The 20,592-nt window shown below is 29.7% G+C and overlaps 1 protein-coding gene across 2 annotated transcripts in view; it reads right to left on the reverse strand.

Moving 5' to 3' along the window:
• Positions 1 to 20,592, reverse strand: part of LOC129821073 (unconventional myosin-XVI-like) — a 221,471-nt gene that overhangs the window by 79,581 nt on the left and 121,298 nt on the right. For both annotated transcript variants that reach the window (XM_055878332.1, XM_055878333.1), the window contains exon 7: positions 17,014 to 17,139. In XM_055878332.1, the coding sequence (XP_055734307.1) occupies positions 17,014 to 17,139 (126 nt within the window). The remainder of the gene's footprint in view (positions 1 to 17,013; positions 17,140 to 20,592) is intronic.

Below are 20,592 nucleotides of genomic sequence, written 5' to 3' on the forward strand. Positions count from 1 at the left end.
TCCATTAGTTAATACTGGTCTATAAGCTATCCATTAGTTAATACTAGTCTATAAACTATCCAGTAGTCAATACTGATCTATAAACTATCCATTAGTTAATACTAGTCTATAAACTATCCAGTAGTCAATACTCATCTATAAACTATCCATTAGTTAATACTAGTCTATAAACTATCCAGTAGTTAATACTGATCTATAAACTATCCAGTAGTCAATACTGATCTATAAACTATCCAGTAGTCAATACTGATCTATAAACTATCCATTAGTTAATACTGATCTATAAACTATCCAGTAGTTAATACTGATCTATAAACTATCCAGTAGTTAATACTAGTCTATAAACTATCCAGTAGTTAATACTGATCTATAAACTATCCAGTAGTTAATACTGATCTATAAACTATCCAGTAGTTAATACTGATCTATAAACTATCCAGTAGTTAATACTAGTCTATAAACTATCCAGTAGTTAATACTAGTCTATAAACTATCCAGTAGTTAATACTAGTCTATAAACTATCCAGTAGTTAATACTAGTCTATAAACTATCCAGTAGTCAATACTGATCTATAAACTATCCAGTAGTCAATACTGATCTATAAACTATCCAGTAGTTAATACTGATCTATAAACTATCCAGTAGTTAATACTGATCTATAAACTATCCATTAGTCAATACTGATCTATAAACTATCCAGTAGTCAATACTGATCTATAAACTATCCATTAGTTAATACTAGTCTATAAACTATCCAGTAGTCAATACTGATCTATAAACTATCCATTAGTTAATACTAGTCTATAAACTATCCATTAGTTAATACTAGTCTATAAACTATCCATTAGTTAATACTAGTCTATAAACTATCCATTAGTTAATACTAGTCTATAAACTATCCAATAGTTAATACTAGTCTATAAACTATCCATTAGTTAATACTGGTCTATAAGCTATCCATTAGTTAATACTAGTCTATAAACTATCCAGTAGTCAATACTGATCTATAAACTATCCATTAGTTAATACTAGTCTATAAACTATCCAGTAGTCAATACTGATCTATAAACTATCCATTAGTTAATACTAGTCTATAAACTATCCAGTAGTTAATACTGATCTATAAACTATCCAGTAGTCAATACTGATCTATAAACTATCCAGTAGTCAATACTGATCTATAAACTATCCAGTAGTCAATACTGATCTATAAACTATCCATTAGTTAATACTAGTCTATAAACTATCCAGTAGTCAATACTGATCTATAAACTATCCAGTAGTTAATACTGATCTATAAACTATCCAGTAGTTAATACTAGTCTATAAACTATCCAGTAGTTAATACTGATCTATAAACTATCCAGTAGTTAATACTGATCTATAAACTATCCAGTAGTCAATACTGATCTATAAACTATCCAGTAGTCAATACTGATCTATAAACTATCCAGTAGTTAATACTGATCTATAAACTATCCAGTAGTTAATACTGATCTATAAACTATCCAGTAGTTAATACTGATCTATAAACTATCCAGTAGTCAATACTGATCTATAAACTATCCAGTAGTTAATACTGATCTATAAACTATCCAGTAGTTAATACTGATCTATAAACTATCCATTAGTTAATACTGGTCTATAAACTATCCATTAGTTAATACTGATCTATAAACTATCCAGTAGTCAATACTGATCTATAAACTATCCAGTAGTCAATACTAGTCTATAAACTATCCAGTAGTCAATACTGATCTATAAACTATCCAGTAGTTAATACTGATCTATAAACTATCCAGTAGTTAATACTAGTCTATAAACTATCCATTAGTCAATACTGATCTATAAACTATCCAGTAGTTAATACTAGTCTATAAACTATCCATTAGTCAATACTGATCTATAAACTATCCATTAGTCAATACTGATCTATAAACTATCCAGTAGTCAATACTGATCTATAAACTATCCAGTAGTCAATACTGATCTATAAACTATCCAGTAGTCAATACTGATCTATAAACTATCCAGTAGTTAATACTGATCTAGAAACTATCCATTAGTTAATACTAGTCTATAAACTATCCAGTAGTTAATACTGATCTATAAACTATCCAGTAGTTAATACTGATCTATAAACTATCCAGTAGTTAATACTAGTCTATAAACTATCCAGTAGTTAATCCTAGTCTATAAACTATCCAGTAGTTAATACTAGTCTATAAACTATCCAGTAGTTAATACTAGTCTATAAACTATCCAGTAGTTAATACTGATCTATAAACTATCCAGTAGTTAATACTAGTCTATAAACTATTCAGTAGTTAATACTAGTCTATAAACTATCCAGTAGTCAATACTGATCTATAAACTATCCAGTAGTCAATACTGATCTATAAACTATCCAGTAGTTAATACTGATCTATAAACTATCCAGTAGTTAATACTGATCTATAAACTGACCATTAGTTAATACTGATCTATAAACTATCCAGTAGTCAATACTGATCTATAAACTATCCATTAGTTAATACTAGTCTATAAACTATCCAGTAGTCAATACTGATCTATAAACTATCCATTAGTTAATACTAGTCTATAAACTATCCATTAGTTAATACTAGTCTATAAACTATCCATTAGTTAATACTAGTCTATAAACTATCCATTAGTTAATACTAGTCTATAAACTATCCAATAGTTAATACTAGTCTATAAACTATCCATTAGTTAATACTGGTCTATAAGCTATCCATTAGTTAATACTAGTCTATAAACTATCCAGTAGTCAATACTGATCTATAAACTATCCATTAGTTAATACTAGTCTATAAACTATCCAGTAGTCAATACTCATCTATAAACTATCCATTAGTTAATACTAGTCTATAAACTATCCAGTAGTTAATACTGATCTATAAACTATCCAGTAGTCAATAATGATCTATAAACTATCCAGTAGTCAATACTGATCTATAAAATATCCATTAGTTAATACTGATCGATAAACTATCCAGTAGTTAATACTGATCTATAAACTATCCAGTAGTTAATACTAGTCTATAAACTATCCAGTAGTTAATACTGATCTATAAACTATCCAGTAGTTAATTCTGATCTATAAACTATCCAGTAGTCAATACTGATCTATAAACTATCCATTAGTTAATACTGATCTATAAACTATCCAGTAGTTAATACTGATCTATAAACTATCCATTAGTTAATACTGATCTATAAACTATCCAGTAGTCAATACTGATCTATAAACTATCCAGTAGTTAATACTGATCTATAAACTATCCAGTAGTTAATACTGATCTATAAACTATCCAGTAGTTAATACTGATCTATAAACTATCCAGTAGTTAATACTAGTCTATAAACTATCCATTAGTTAATACCAGTCTATAAACTATCCAGTAGTTAATACTAGTCTATAAACTATCCAGTAGTTAATACTAGTCTATAAACTATCCATTAGTTAATACTGATCTATAAACTATCCATTAGTTAATACTAGTCTATAAACTATCCATTAGTTAATACTGATCTATAAACTATCCATTAGTCAATACTGATCTATAAACTATCCAGTAGTCAATACTGATCTATAAACTATCCAGTAGTCAATACTGATCTATAAACTATCCAGTAGTTAATACTGATCTAGAAACTATCCATTAGTTAATACTAGTCTATAAACTATCCAGTAGTTAATACTAGTCTATAAACTATCCATTAGTTAATACTAGTCTATAAACTATCCAGTAGTTAATACTAGTCTATAAACTATCCAGTAGTTAATACTAGTCTATAAACTATCCATTAGTTAATACTGATCTATAAACTATCCATTAGTTAATACTAGTCTATAAACTATCCATTAGTTAATACTGATCTATAAACTATCCAGTAGTCAATACTGGTCTATAAACTATCCATTAGTTAATACTAGTCTATAAACTGTCCATTAGTTAATACTAGTCTATAAACTATCCAGTAGTTAATACTAGTCTATAAACTATCCAGTAGTTAATACTAGTCTATAAACTATCCAGTAGTTAATACTAGTCTATAAACTATCCATTAGTTAATACTAGTCTATAAACTATCCAGTAGTCAATACTGATCTATAAACTATCCAGTAGTTAATACTAGTCTATAAACTATCCAGTAGTCAATACTGATCTATAAACTATCCAGTAGTTAATACTAGTCTATAAACGATCCAGTAGTTAATATTGATCTATAAACTATCCAGTAGTCAATACTAGTCTATAAACGATCCAGTAGTTAATACTGATCTATAAACTATCCAGTAGTCAATACTAGTCTATAAACTATCCATTAGTTAATACTAGTCTATAAACTATCCATTAGTTAATACTAGTCCATAAACTATCCATTAGTTAATACTAGTCTATAAACTATCCATTAGTTAATACTAGTCTATAAACTATCCAATAGTTAATACTAGTCTATAAACTATCCATTAGTTAATATTAGTCTATAAACTATCCAATAGTTAATACTGATCTATAAACTATCCAGTAGTCAATACTAGTCTATAAACTATCCAGTAGTTAATACTAGTCTATAAACTATCCATTAGTTAATACTAGTCTATAAACTATCCAGTAGTCAATACTGGTCTATAAACTATCCAGTAGTTAATACTAGTCTATAAACTATCCAGTAGTCAATACTGATCTATAAACTATCCAGTAGTTAATACTAGTCTATAAACTATCCAATAGTTAATACTAGTCTATAAACTATCCATTAGTTAATACTGATCTATAAACTATCCAGTAGTTAATACTAGTCTATAAACTATCCATTAGTTAATACCAGTCTATAAACTATCCAGTAGTTAATACTAGTCTATAAACTATCCAGTAGTTAATACTAGTCTATAAACTATCCATTAGTTAATACTGATCTATAAACTATCCATTAGTTAATACTAGTCTATAAACTATCCATTAGTTAATACTGATCTATAAACTATCCATTAGTCAATACTGATCTATAAACTATCCAGTAGTCAATACTGATCTATAAACTATCCAGTAGTCAATACTGATCTATAAACTATCCAGTAGTTAATACTGATCTAGAAACTATCCATTAGTTAATACTAGTCTATAAACTATCCAGTAGTTAATACTAGTCTATAAACTATCCATTAGTTAATACTAGTCTATAAACTATCCAGTAGTTAATACTAGTCTATAAACTATCCAGTAGTTAATACTAGTCTATAAACTATCCATTAGTTAATACTGATCTATAAACTATCCATTAGTTAATACTAGTCTATAAACTATCCATTAGTTAATACTGATCTATAAACTATCCAGTAGTCAATACTGGTCTATAAACTATCCATTAGTTAATACTAGTCTATAAACTGTCCATTAGTTAATACTAGTCTATAAACTATCCAGTAGTTAATACTAGTCTATAAACTATCCAGTAGTTAATACTAGTCTATAAACTATCCAGTAGTTAATACTAGTCTATAAACTATCCATTAGTTAATACTAGTCTATAAACTATCCAGTAGTCAATACTGATCTATAAACTATCCAGTAGTTAATACTAGTCTATAAACTATCCAGTAGTCAATACTGATCTATAAACTATCCAGTAGTTAATACTAGTCTATAAACGATCCAGTAGTTAATATTGATCTATAAACTATCCAGTAGTCAATACTAGTCTATAAACGATCCAGTAGTTAATACTGATCTATAAACTATCCAGTAGTCAATACTAGTCTATAAACTATCCATTAGTTAATACTAGTCTATAAACTATCCATTAGTTAATACTAGTCCATAAACTATCCATTAGTTAATACTAGTCTATAAACTATCCATTAGTTAATACTAGTCTATAAACTATCCAATAGTTAATACTAGTCTATAAACTATCCATTAGTTAATATTAGTCTATAAACTATCCAATAGTTAATACTGATCTATAAACTATCCAGTAGTCAATACTAGTCTATAAACTATCCAGTAGTTAATACTAGTCTATAAACTATCCATTAGTTAATACTAGTCTATAAACTATCCAGTAGTCAATACTGGTCTATAAACTATCCAGTAGTTAATACTAGTCTATAAACTATCCAGTAGTCAATACTGATCTATAAACTATCCAGTAGTTAATACTAGTCTATAAACTATCCAATAGTTAATACTAGTCTATAAACTATCCATTAGTTAATACTAGTCTATAAACTATCCAATAGTTAATACTAGTCTATAAACTATCCATTAGTTAATACTAGTCTATAAACTATCCATTAGTTAATACTAGTCTATAAACTATCCATTAGTTAATACTAGTCTATAAACTATCCAGTAGTTAATACTGATCTATAAACTATCCAGTAGTCAATACTGATCTATAAACTATCCAGTAGTTAATACTAGTCTATAAACTATCCAATAGTTAATACTAGTCTATAAACTATCCATTAGTTAATACTAGTCTATAAACTATCCAATAGTTAATACTAGTCTATAAACTATCCAATAGTTAATACTAGTCTATAAACTATCCATTAGTTAATACTAGTCTATAAACTATCCATTAGTTAATACTAGTCTACAAACTATCCAGTAGTTAATACTAGTCTATAAACTATCCATTAGTTAATACTAGTCTATAAACTATCCAGTAGTTAATACTGATCTATAAACTATCCAGTAGTCAATACTGATCTATAAACTATCCAGTAGTCAATACTGATCTATAAACTATCCATTAGTTAATACTAGTCTATAAACTATCCAGTAGTTAATACTAGTCTATAAACTATCCATTAGTTAATACTAGTCTATAAACTATCCATTAGTTAATACTAGTCTATAAACTATCCATTAGTTAATACTAGTCTATAAACTATCCAGTAGTTAATACTAGTCTATAAACTATCCAGTAGTTAATACTAGTCTATAAACTATCCATTAGTTAATACTAGTCTATAAACTATCCATTAGTTAATACTAGTCTATAAACTATCCATTAGTTAATACTAGTCTATAAACTATCCAGTAGTTAATACTAGTCTATAAACTATCCATTAGTTAATACTAGTCTATAAACTATCCATTAGTTAATACTAGTCTATAAACTATCCAGTAGTTAATATTGATCTATAAACTATCCAGTAGTCAATACTAGTCTATAAACGATCCAGTAGTTAATACTGATCTATTAACTATCCAGTAGTCAATACTAGTCTATAAACTATCCAGTAGTTAATACTGATCTATAAACTATCCATTAGTTAATACTGATCTATAAACTATCCATTAGTCAATACTGATCTATAAACTATCCATTAGTTAATACTAGTCTATAAACTATCCATTAGTTAATACTAGTCTATAAACTATCCATTAGTTAATACTAGTCCATAAACTATCCATTAGTTAATACTAGTCTATAAACTATCCATTAGTTAATACTAGTCTATAAACTATCCAATAGTTAATACTAGTCTATAAACTATCCAGTAGTTAATACTGATCTATAAACTATCCAGTAGTCAATACTGATCTATAAACTATCCAGTAGTTAATACTAGTCTATAAACTATCCAATAGTTAATACTAGTCTATAAACTATCCATTAGTTAATACTAGTCTATAAACTATCCAATAGTTAATACTAGTCTATAAACTATCCATTAGTTAATACTAGTCTATAAACTATCCATTAGTTAATACTAGTCTATAAACTATCCAGTAGTTAATACTAGTCTATAAACTATCCAGTAGTTAATACTAGTCTATAAACTATCCAGTAGTTAATACTGATCTATAAACTATCCAGTAGTCAATACTGATCTATAAACTATCCAGTAGTCAATACTGATCTATAAACTATCCATTAGTTAATACTAGTCTATAAACTATCCAGTAGTTAATACTAGTCTATAAACTATCCATTAGTTAATACTAGTCTATAAACTATCCATTAGTTAATACTAGTCTATAAACTATCCATTAGTTAATACTAGTCTATAAACTATCCAGTAGTTAATACTAGTCTATAAACTATCCAGTAGTTAATACTAGTCTATAAACTATCCATTAGTTAATACTAGTCTATAAACTATCCATTAGTTAATACTAGTCTATAAACTATCCAGTAGTTAATACTAGTCTATAAACTATCCATTAGTTAATACTAGTCTATAAACTATCCATTAGTTAATACTAGTCTATAAACTATCCAGTAGTCAATACTGGTCTATAAACTATCCAGTAGTTAATACTAGTCTATAAACTATCCAGTAGTTAATACTAGTCTATAAACTATCCAGTAGTCAATACTGATCTATAAACTATCCAGTAGTCAATACTGATCTATAAACTATCCAGTAGTCAATACTGATCTATAAACTATCCATTAGTTAATACTAGTCTATAAACTATCCAGTAGTTAATACTGATCTATAAACTATCCAGTAGTCAATACTGATCTATAAACTATCCAGTAGTCAATACTGATCTATAAACTATCCAGTAGTCAATACTGATCTATAAACTATCCAGTAGTTAATACTAGTCTATAAACTATCCAGTAGTTAATACTGATCTATAAACTATCCATTAGTTAATACTGGTCTATAAACTATCCATTAGTTAATACTAGTCTATAAACTATCCAGTAGTCAATACTGATCTATAAACTATCCAGTAGTCAATACTGATCTATAAACTATCCAGTAGTCAATACTGGTCTATAAACTATCCAGTAGTTAATACTAGTCTATAAACTATCCAGTAGTTAATACTGATCTATAAACTATCCATTAGTTAATACTGGTCTATAAACTATCCATTAGTTAATACTAGTCTATAAACTATCCATTAGTTAATACTGATCTATAAACTATCCAGTAGTTAATACTGGTCTATAAACTATCCATTAGTTAATACTGGTCTATAAACTATCCATTAGTTAATACTGATCTATAAACTATCCAGTAGTCAATACTGATCTATAAACTATCCATTAGTTAATACTAGTCTATAAACTATCTATTAGTTAATACTGATCTATAAACTATCCAGTAGTTAATACTGGTCTATAAACTATCCATTAGTCAATACTGATCTATAAACTATCCAGTAGTCAATACTGATCTATAAACTATCCAGTAGTTAATACTGATCTATAAACTATCCAGTAGTCAATACTGATCTATAAACTATCCAGTAGTCAATACTGATCTATAAACTATCCAGTAGTCAATACTGATCTATTAACTATCCAGTAGTCAATACTGATCTATAAACTATCCATTAGTTAATACTGATCTATAAACTATCCAGTAGTCAATACTGATCTATAAACTATCCAGTAGTCAATACTAGTCTATAAACTATCCAGTAGTCAATACTGATCTATAAACTATCCAGTAGTTAATACTAGTCTATAAACTATCCAGTAGTCAATACTGATCTATAAACTATCCAGTAGTCAATACTGATCTATAAACTATCCAGTAGTTAATACTGATCTATAAACTATCCAGTAGTTAATACTGATCTATAAACTATCCAGTAGTCAATACTGATCTATAAACTATCCAGTAGTCAATACTGATCTATAAACTATCCAGTAGTTAATACTGATCTATAAACTATCCAGTAGTTAATACTGATCTATAAACTATCCAGTAGTTAATACTGATCTATAAACTATCCAGTAGTTTATACTGATCTATAAACTATCCAGTAGTTAATACTAGTCTATAAACTATCCAGTAGTTAATACTAGTCTATAAACTATCCAGTAGTTAATACTGATCTATAAACTATCCAGTAGTTAATACTAGTCTATAAACTATCCAGTAGTTAATACTAGTCTATAAACTATCCAGTAGTTAATACTGATCTATAAACTATCCATTAGTTAATACTGATCTATAAACTATCCGTTAGTTAATACTAGTCTATAAACTATCCAGTAGTTAATACTAGTTTATAAACTATCCATTAGTTAATACTAGTCTATAAACTATCCAATAGTTAATACTAGTCTATAAACTATCCATTAGTTAATACTAGTCTATAAACTATCCAATAGTTAATACTAGTCTATAAACTATCCATTAGTTAATACTAGTCTATAAACTATCCATTAGTTAATACTAGTCTATAAACTATCCATTAGTTAATACTAGTCTATAAACTATCCAGTAGTTAATACTGATCTATAAACTATCCAGTAGTCAATACTGATCTATAAACTATCCAGTAGTTAATACTAGTCTATAAACTATCCAATAGTTAATACTAGTCTATAAACTATCCATTAGTTAATACTAGTCTATAAACTATCCAATAGTTAATACTAGTCTATAAACTATCCATTAGTTAATACTAGTCTATAAACTATCCATTAGTTAATACTAGTCTATAAACTATCCAGTAGTCAATACTGATCTATAAACTATCCAGTAGTTAATACTAGTCTATAAACTATCCAGTAGTTAATACTAGTCTATAAACTATCCAATAGTTAATACTAGTCTATAAACTATCCATTAGTTAATACTAGTCTATAAACTATCCAATAGTTAATACTAGTCTATAAACTATCCATTAGTTAATACTAGTCTATAAACTATCCATTAGTTAATACTAGTCTATAAACTATCCATTAGTTAATACTAGTCTATAAACTATCCATTAGTTAATACTAGTCTATAAACTATCCAGTAGTTAATACTGATCTATAAACTATCCAGTAGTCAATACTGATCTATAAACAATCCAGTAGTTAATACTAGTCTATAAACTATCCATTAGTTAATACTAGTCTATAAACTATCCATTAGTTAATACTAGTCTATAAACTATCCATTAGTTAATACTAGTCTATAAACTATCCAGTAGTTAATACTGATCTATAAACTATCCAGTAGTCAATACTGATCTATAAACAATCCAGTAGTTAATACTAGTCTATAAACTTTCCAATAGTTAATACTAGTCTATAAACTATCCATTAGTTAATACTAGTCTATAAACTATCCATTAGTTAATACTAGTCTATAAACTATCCAGTAGTCAATACTGATCTATAAACTATCCAGTAGTCAATACTGATCTATAAACTATCCATTAGTTAATACTAGTCTATAAACTATCCAGTAGTTAATACTAGTCTATAAACTATCCATTAGTTAATACTAGTCTATAAACTATCCATTAGTTAATACTAGTCTATAAACTATCCATTAGTTAATACTAGTCTATAAACTATCCAGTAGTTAATACTAGTCTATAAACTATCCAGTAGTTAATACTAGTCTATAAACTATCCATTAGTTAATACTAGTCTATAAACTATCCATTAGTTAATACTAGTCTATAAACTATCCATTAGTTAATACTAGTCTATAAACTATCCAGTAGTTAATACTAGTCTATAAACTATCCATTAGTTAATACTAGTCTATAAACTATCCATTAGTTAATACTAGTCTATAAACTATCCATTAGTTAATACTGGTCTATAAACTATCCAGTAGTTAATACTAGTCTATAAACTATCCAGTAGTTAATACTAGTCTATAAACTATCCAGTAGTCAATACTGATCTATAAACTATCCAGTAGTCAATACTGATCTATAAACTATCCAGTAGTCAATACTGATCTATAAACTATCCAGTAGTCAATACTGATCTATAAACTATCCAGTAGTTAATACTAGTCTATAAACTATCCAGTAGTTAATACTGATCTATAAACTATCCATTAGTTAATACTGATCTATAAACTATCCATTAGTTAATACTGGTCTATAAACTATCCATTAGTTAATACTAGTCTATAAACTATCCATTAGTTAATACTGATCTATAAACTATCCAGTAGTTAATACTGGTCTATAAACTATCCATTAGTTAATACTAGTCTATAAACTATCCAGTTGTTAATACTGATCTCTAAACTATCCAGTAGTCAATACTGATCTATAAACTATCCATTAGTTAATACTGGTCTATAAACTATCCAGTAGTTAATACTGATCTATAAACTATCCATTAGTTAATACTGGTCTATAAACTATCCATTAGTTAATACTGATCTATAAACTATCCATTAGTTAATACTGATCTATAAACTATCCAGTAGTCAATACTGATCTATAAACTATCCATTAGTTAATACTAGTCTATAAACTATCCATTAGTTAATACTAGTCTATAAACTATCCATTAGTTAATACTGATCTATAAACTATCCAGTAGTTAATACTGGTCTATAAACTATCCAGTAGTCAATACTGATCTATAAACTATCCAGTAGTCAATACTGATCTATAAACAATCCAGTAGTTAATACTGATCTATAAACTATCCAGTAGTCAATACTGATCTATAAACTATCCAGTAGTCAATACTGATCTATAAACTATCCAGTAGTCAATACTGATCTATTAACTATCCAGTAGTCAATACTGATCTATAAACTATCCAGTAGTCAATTCTGATCTATTAACTATCCAGTAGTCAATACTGATCTATAAACTATCCATTAGTTAATACTGATCTATAAACTATCCAGTAGTCAATACTGATCTATAAACTATCCAGTAGTCAATACTAGTCTATAAACTATCCAGTAGTCAATACTGATCTATAAACTATCCAGTAGTTAATACTAGTCTATAAACTATCCAGTAGTCAATACTGATCTATAAACTATCCAGTAGTCAATACTGATCTATAAACTATCCAGTAGTTAATACTGATCTATAAACTATCCAGTAGTTAATACTGATCTATAAACTATCCAGTAGTCAATACTGATCTATAAACTATCCAGTAGTCAATACTGATCTATAAACTATCCAGTAGTCAATACTGATCTATAAACTATCCAGTAGTTAATACTGATCTATAAACTATCCAGTAGTTAATACTGATCTATAAACTATCCAGTAGTTAATACTGATCTATAAACTATCCAGTAGTTAATACTAGTCTATAAACCATCCAGTAGTTAATACTAGTCTATAAACTATCCATTAGTTAATACTGATCTATAAACTATCCGTTAGTTAATACTAGTCTATAAACTATCCATTAGTTAATACTAGTCTATAAACTATCCAGTAGTTAATACTAGTCTATAAACTATCCAGTAGTTAATACTAGTCTATAAACTAGCCAGTAGTTAATACTGATCTATAAAATATCCAGTAGTTAATACTAGTCTATAAACTATCCAGTAGTTAATACTAGTCTATAAACTATCCAGTAGTTAATACTGATCTATAAACTATCCATTAGTTAATACTGATCTATAAACTATCCAGTAGTCAATACTGATCTATAAACTATCCAGTAGTTAATACTAGTCTATAAACTATCCAGTAGTTAATACTAGTCTATAAACTATCCAATAGTTAATACTAGTCTATAAACTATCCATTAGTTAATACTAGTCTATAAACTATCCAATAGTTAATACTAGTCTATAAACTATCCATTAGTTAATACTAGTCTATAAACTATCCAATAGTTAATACTAGTCTATAAACTATCCATTAGTTAATACTAGTCTATAAACTATCCATTAGTTAATACTAGTCTATAAACTATCCAGTAGTTAATACTAGTCTATAAACTATCCATTAGTTAATACTAGTCTATAAACTATCCAGTAGTTAATACTGATCTATAAACTATCCAGTAGTCAATACTGATCTATAAACTATCCAGTAGTCAATACTGATCTATAAACTATCCATTAGTTAATACTAGTCTATAAACTATCCATTAGTTAATACTAGTCTATAAACTATCCATTAGTTAATACTAGTCTATAAACTATCCATTAGTTAATACTAGTCTATAAACTATCCATTAGTTAATACTAGTCTATAAACTATCCAGTAGTTAATACTAGTCTATAAACTATCCAGTAGTTAATACTAGTCTATAAACTATCCATTAGTTAATACTAGTCTATAAACTATCCATTAGTTAATACTAGTCTATAAACTATCCATTAGTTAATACTAGTCTATAAACTATCCAGTAGTTAATACTAGTCTATAAACTATCCATTAGTTAATACTAGTCTATAAACTATCCATTAGTTAATACTAGTCTATAAACTATCCATTAGTTAATACTAGTCTATAAACTATCCAGTAGTTAATACTAGTCTATAAACTATCCATTAGTTAATACTAGTCTATAAACTATCCATTAGTTAATACTGGTCTACAAACTATCCAGTAGTTAATACTAGTCTATAAACTATCCAGTAGTTAATACTAGTCTATAAACTATCCAGTAGTCAATACTGATCTATAAACTATCCAGTAGTCAATACTGATCTATAAACTATCCATTAGTTAATACTAGTCTATAAACTATCCAGTAGTCAATACTGATCTATAAACTATCCAGTAGTCAATACTGATCTATAAACTATCCAGTAGTCAATACTGATCTATAAACTATCCATTAGTTAATACTAGTCTATAAACTATCCAGTAGTTAATACTGATCTATAAACTATCCAGTAGTCAATACTGATCTATAAACTATCCAGTAGTCAATACTGATCTATAAACTATCCAGTAGTCAATACTGATCTATAAACTATCCAGTAGTTAATACTAGTCTATAAACTATCCATTAGTTAATACTAGTCTATAAACTATCCATTAGTTAATACTAGTCTATAAACTATCCATTAGTTAATACTAGTCTATAAACTATCCAGTAGTTAATACTAGTCTATAAACTATCCATTAGTTAATACTAGTCTATAAACTATCCATTAGTTAATACTGGTCTATAAACTATCCAGTAGTTAATACTAGTCTATAAACTATCCAGTAGTTAATACTAGTCTATAAACTATCCAGTAGTCAATACTGATCTATAAACTATCCAGTAGTCAATACTGATCTATAAACTATCCATTAGTTAATACTAGTCTATAAACTATCCAGTAGTCAATACTGATCTATAAACTATCCAGTAGTCAATACTGATCTATAAACTATCCAGTAGTCAATACTGATCTATAAACTATCCATTAGTTAATACTAGTCTATAAACTATCCAGTAGTTAATACTGATCTATAAACTATCCAGTAGTCAATACTGATCTATAAACTATCCAGTAGTCAATACTGATCTATAAACTATCCAGTAGTCAATACTGATCTATAAACTATCCAGTAGTTAATACTAGTCTATAAACTATCCAGTAGTTACTGATCTATAAACTATCCATTAGTTAATACTGGTCTATAAACTATCCATTAGTTAATACTAGTCTATAAACTATCCAGTAGTCAATACTGATCTATAAACTATCCATTAGTTAATACTGGTCTATAAACTATCCATTAGTTAATACTAGTCTATAAACTATCCATTAGTTAATACTGATCTATAAACTATCCAGTAGTTAATACTGGTCTATAAACTATCCATTAGTTAATACTAGTCTATAAACTATCCAGTAGTCAATACTGATCTATAAACTATCCATTAGTTAATACTAGTCTATAAACTATCCATTAGTTAATACTGATCTATAAACTATCCAGTAGTTAATACTGGTCTATAAACTATCCATTAGTCAATACTGATCTATAAACTATCCAGTAGTCAATACTGATCTATAAACTATCCAGTAGTTAATACTGATCTATAAACTATCCAGTAGTCAATACTGATCTATAAACTATCCAGTAGTTAATACTAGTCTATAAACTATCCAGTAGTTAATACTAGTCTATAAACTATCCAGTAGTTAATACTGATCTATAAACTATCCATTAGTTAATACTGATCTATAAACTATCCATTAGTTAATACTAGTCTATAAACTATCCATTAGTTAATACTAGTCTATAAACTATCCAGTAGTTAATACTGATCTATAAACTATCCAGTAGTCAATACTGATCTATAAACTATCCAGTAGTCAATACTGATCTATAAACTATCCAGTAGTCAATACTGATCTATAAACTATCCAGTAGTTAATACTGATCTATAAACTATCCAGTAGTTAATACTAGTCTATAAACTATCCAGTAATTAATACTAGTCTATAAACTATCCAGTAGTTAATACTGATCTATAAACTATCCATTAGTTAATACTAGTCTATAAACTATCCATTAGTTAATACTGATCTATAAACTATCCATTAGTTAATACTGATCTATAAACTATCCATTAGTTAATACTGATCTATAAACTATCCAGTAGTCAATACTGATCTATAAACTATCCAGTAGTTAATACTAGTCTATAAACTATCCAGTAGTTAATACTAGTCTATAAACTATCCAGTAGTTAATACTAGTCTATAAACTATCCAGTAGTTAATACTAGTCTATAAACTATCCATTAGTTAATACTAGTCTATAAACTATCCAGTAGTTAATACTGATCTATAAACTATCCAGTAGTCAATACTGATCTATAAACTATCCAGTAGTTAATACTAGTCTATAAACTATCCATTAGTTAATACTGATCTATAAACTATCCAGTAGTCAATACTGATCTATAAACTATCCAGTAGTCAATACTGATCTATAAACTATCCAGTAGTCAATACTGATCTATAAACTATCCAGTAGCCAATACTGATCTATAAACTATCCAGTAGCCAATACTGATCTATAAACTATCCATTAGTTAATACTGGTCTATATACTATCCAGTAGTCAATACTGGTTTTTAAACTAGCCAGACAATAGCGTTCTATAAACTAGCCACCAAATACTGATTTAAAAACTATATATTAAAAATGATTGATTCCCAGCCAATTGTTAAACATTCTACATTACCATACAAGATTTAGGCTGAAAATGATTTTAGAAAATTACTAATTCACTAATCAAAGTCCTGTTCACCTCTATGGATCTGACAGGAGTGGATTGGTGAATGTACAGTGACATGACAGTCAGTACCTGTCCATATTTGGCAGCCAGGTGGAGAGGTGTCCAATAGCTGTTGTCGGAGGGCTGAGGGTCCACCCCGTGCTCCAGCAGCACAGACACCACCTCTCTGTAGCCGCTAGCACACGCTATGTGGAGCTAGAGAGAGAAGGATAGAGTGAGAGAGAAGGAGAGAGATAGTTAAATAAACACACCTACAAATCTACTGTATACATAAATCAATATAGAGTAAGAGAGTGTGATAAACGGAGAGCAGAAATGACACAGAGAGAGAGAGAGAGAGAGAGAGAGAGAGAGTGACAGAGAGAGAGAGTGACAGAGAGAGAGAGTGACAGAGAGAGAGAGTGACAGAGAGAGTGACAGAGAGAGAGAGAGAGAGAGAGAGAGAGTGACAGAGAGAGAGAGAGAGAGAGAGAGAGAGAGAGAGAGAGAGAGAGAGAGAGAGAGAGAGAGAGAGAGAGAGAGAGAGAGAGAGAGAGAGAGAGAGAGAGAGAGAGAGAGAGAGAGAGAGAAAATTAGGTGGAAACTGAGCTACACTTCCTAACCTCCTGCCAAATGTATGACCATATTAGATACACATATTTACCTCAGGTTACACAGATACACAAAGAATTCGAAAAACAAATCCAATTTTGATAAACTCCCATGTGGGTACCACAGTGTGCCATCACAGCAGCAAGATTTGTGACCTGTTGCCACAAGAAAAGGTCAACCACTGAAGAACCAACACCATTCTAAATAGAACCAATATCCATTTTGTACTTGAACTATTTGCACATAATATGACATTTGTAATGTCTTTATTATTTTGGAGTGTAATGTTTGCTGTACATTTTTATTGTTTATTTCACTTTTGTTTATTATGTAGTTCACTTGCTTTAGCAATGTTAACATATCTTTCCCATGCTAATAAAGCCCTTAAATTGAAATTGAATTGAGAGACAGAGAGCGAGAAAGAGAGAGCGAGAGAGAGACAGAGATTGAAATACTGAGGTCTGGGGTCTGCTCCCCAACCAATAATTCATAAAATGGGCCAAACACCAAATTGAAACTCTGCATGCAGAATTCTGAAAAAAAAATCATTTTGAACAAAGTAAATCACCAAATAATGCATGCAGAGCTGAATTAGGCCAATACCCACTAATTATCAAAATCCAGAAATATTCTACAACCACCTAAAATGAAGCGATTCCCAAACCTTCCATAACAAAGCCCTCACCTACAGAGAGATGAACCTGGAGAAGAGTTCCCTAAGCAAGCTGGCTCTGTTCACAAACACAAAAAGACCCCACAGAGCCCCAGGACAGCAACACAATTAGACCCAAACACATCATGAGAAAACAAAAAGATATTGGAAAGAATTAACAAAAAAACTAGAATGCTATTTGGCCCTAAACAGAGAATACACAGTGGCAGAATACCTGACCACTGTGACTGACCCAAACTTAAGGAAAGCTTTGACTATGCACAGACTCAGTGAGCATAGCCTTGCTACTGCTATTAAATACCTTATTTCACTTTTATTAATTTTCTGCTTCACTTGCTTTGGAAATGTTAACAAGAGAGAAAGAGACAGAGCGAGTGAGAGTGACAGAGCGAGAGAGAGAGAGAGAGGGAGAGAGAGAGAGAGAGAGCGAGGGAGGGAGAGAGGGAGAGAGAGAGAGAGAGAGAGAGAGAGAGAGAGAGAGAGAGAGAGAGAGAGAGAGAGAGAGAGAGTGACCACTAACTCCACTAACACGTCTCTCAGACCACAGTAAAATCACAGTGTATCTGAGAAGAGCGGAACCCAACCACAAAGCATCACGGCCCAATAAATTACGTGGGACTAAACAGGCCTATAGATGGAGTGCAAACAGTACAGACATCTACCAAAAAGCAATTAGTAGCCAAAAAATACAATCTCTCCTGGACAACTTTTTAGCCTTAACATTCTCCTTCAGCAATGAAGGTGTAAATTTGGCTGTTTGGAACATAAACTTTATATTTGACAAATTAGCCTCCTTGGCTAATCTAAAGAAGCATAAGAGCAAACCAGAAATAACAGAAAATGAAAAATGGTTTGATAATGATTGCAAAAATCTAAGAAAGTCATTGAGAAATATATCTAATCAAAAACACTGAGAACCAGACAACAAAAATATACGCCTTCCATATGAGGGAACACTGAAGCAATACAAACACACCCTAAGAACAAAAAAGGAACAGCACATTAGAAAACAGCTGGATGTAATTGAGGAATCCATAGAATCAAACCACTTCTGGGAGAATTGGAATAAATTAAACAAACCTCATCAGGAGGAATTTGCTATCCAAAATAGGCATATGTGGAGAAATCACTTTGAAAACCTCTCAGCAATATAACAAAGAGCCCAGAACAAAAATATATACAAGAACATGTACAAATCCTTGATTCAGCAGTCAAAGCCTATCAGAATCCTGTGGATAGCCCAATTACAGAAGAAGAATTATTGGAAAAACTCTGCACTCTCCAATCCAAAAAGGCCTGTGGTGCTGATGGTATTTTAAATGAAATGATGAAATATACAGACCACAAATTCAAATTGGTTATACTCAAACTCTTCAACGTTATCCTCACTGCAGGTATTTTCCTTGATATTTGGAACCAGGGATTGATCACATCAATCGATAAAAATGAAGAAAAATTTGAACCAACAAATTACAGAGGAATTTGCCTTAACAGCAACTTGAGGAAAATTCTCTGCAGTATTATAAATAGAAGACTACACCATTTTCTTGACGAACACAACGTCCTGAGCCGAAGCCAGATTGGATTTCTAAAAAATTATCGTACAACAGACCAAATGTACACCCCCCACACTCTAATTGACAATCAAGTAAACCAAAACAAAGGCAAAATATACTTGTGTTTTGTAGATTTCGAGAAAGCAGTTGATTAAATTTGGCATGAAGGTCTTTTTTTATAAACTAATAGAAAGTGGTATTGGCGGGAAAACATATGATGTTATTAAATCAATGTACACTAAAAACAAATATGCGGTTACAACAAGCAAACAGACTTCTTCTCTCAGGTACGGGGAGTGAAACAGGGCTGCCCAATAAGTCCAACATTATTTAACATCTACATTAATGAATTGGCAAAAACATTAGAAGAATCGGAAGCACCTGGTATGACCCTACACAACACTGAAATCAAGTGTCTGCTGTACGCAGATGACCTGGTGCTACTGTCTCCCACTAAGGAGGGGTTACAGCAGCACCTAGATCGTCTTCACAGGTTCTGTCAGTGTCACGCCCTGACCATAGAGAGCCTTCTTTATTCTCTATTTTGGTTAGGTCGGGGTGTGACTAGGGGGTTGTTCTAATCTAGGTTGTTTATGTCTATGTTGGCCTGGTATGGTTCCCAATCAGAGGCAGCTGTTTGTCGTTGTCTCTGATTGGGGATCATATTTAGGCAGCCATTACCCCCCTGTGCTTTGTGGGATCTTGTTTTGAGTTAGTGCATGTGGCACCTCTGATGTCACTGTTCGTTGTTTGTTTCCTTTTTTTGTTTGGAAGTTTCGTGTAAATAAATATTTGGAACTTTAATCACGCTGAGCCTTGGTCCGTCTC

This window comes from Salvelinus fontinalis, chromosome 23 (assembly GCF_029448725.1).
Source record: "Salvelinus fontinalis isolate EN_2023a chromosome 23, ASM2944872v1, whole genome shotgun sequence".
NCBI classification, from domain to species: domain Eukaryota; kingdom Metazoa; phylum Chordata; class Actinopteri; order Salmoniformes; family Salmonidae; genus Salvelinus; species Salvelinus fontinalis.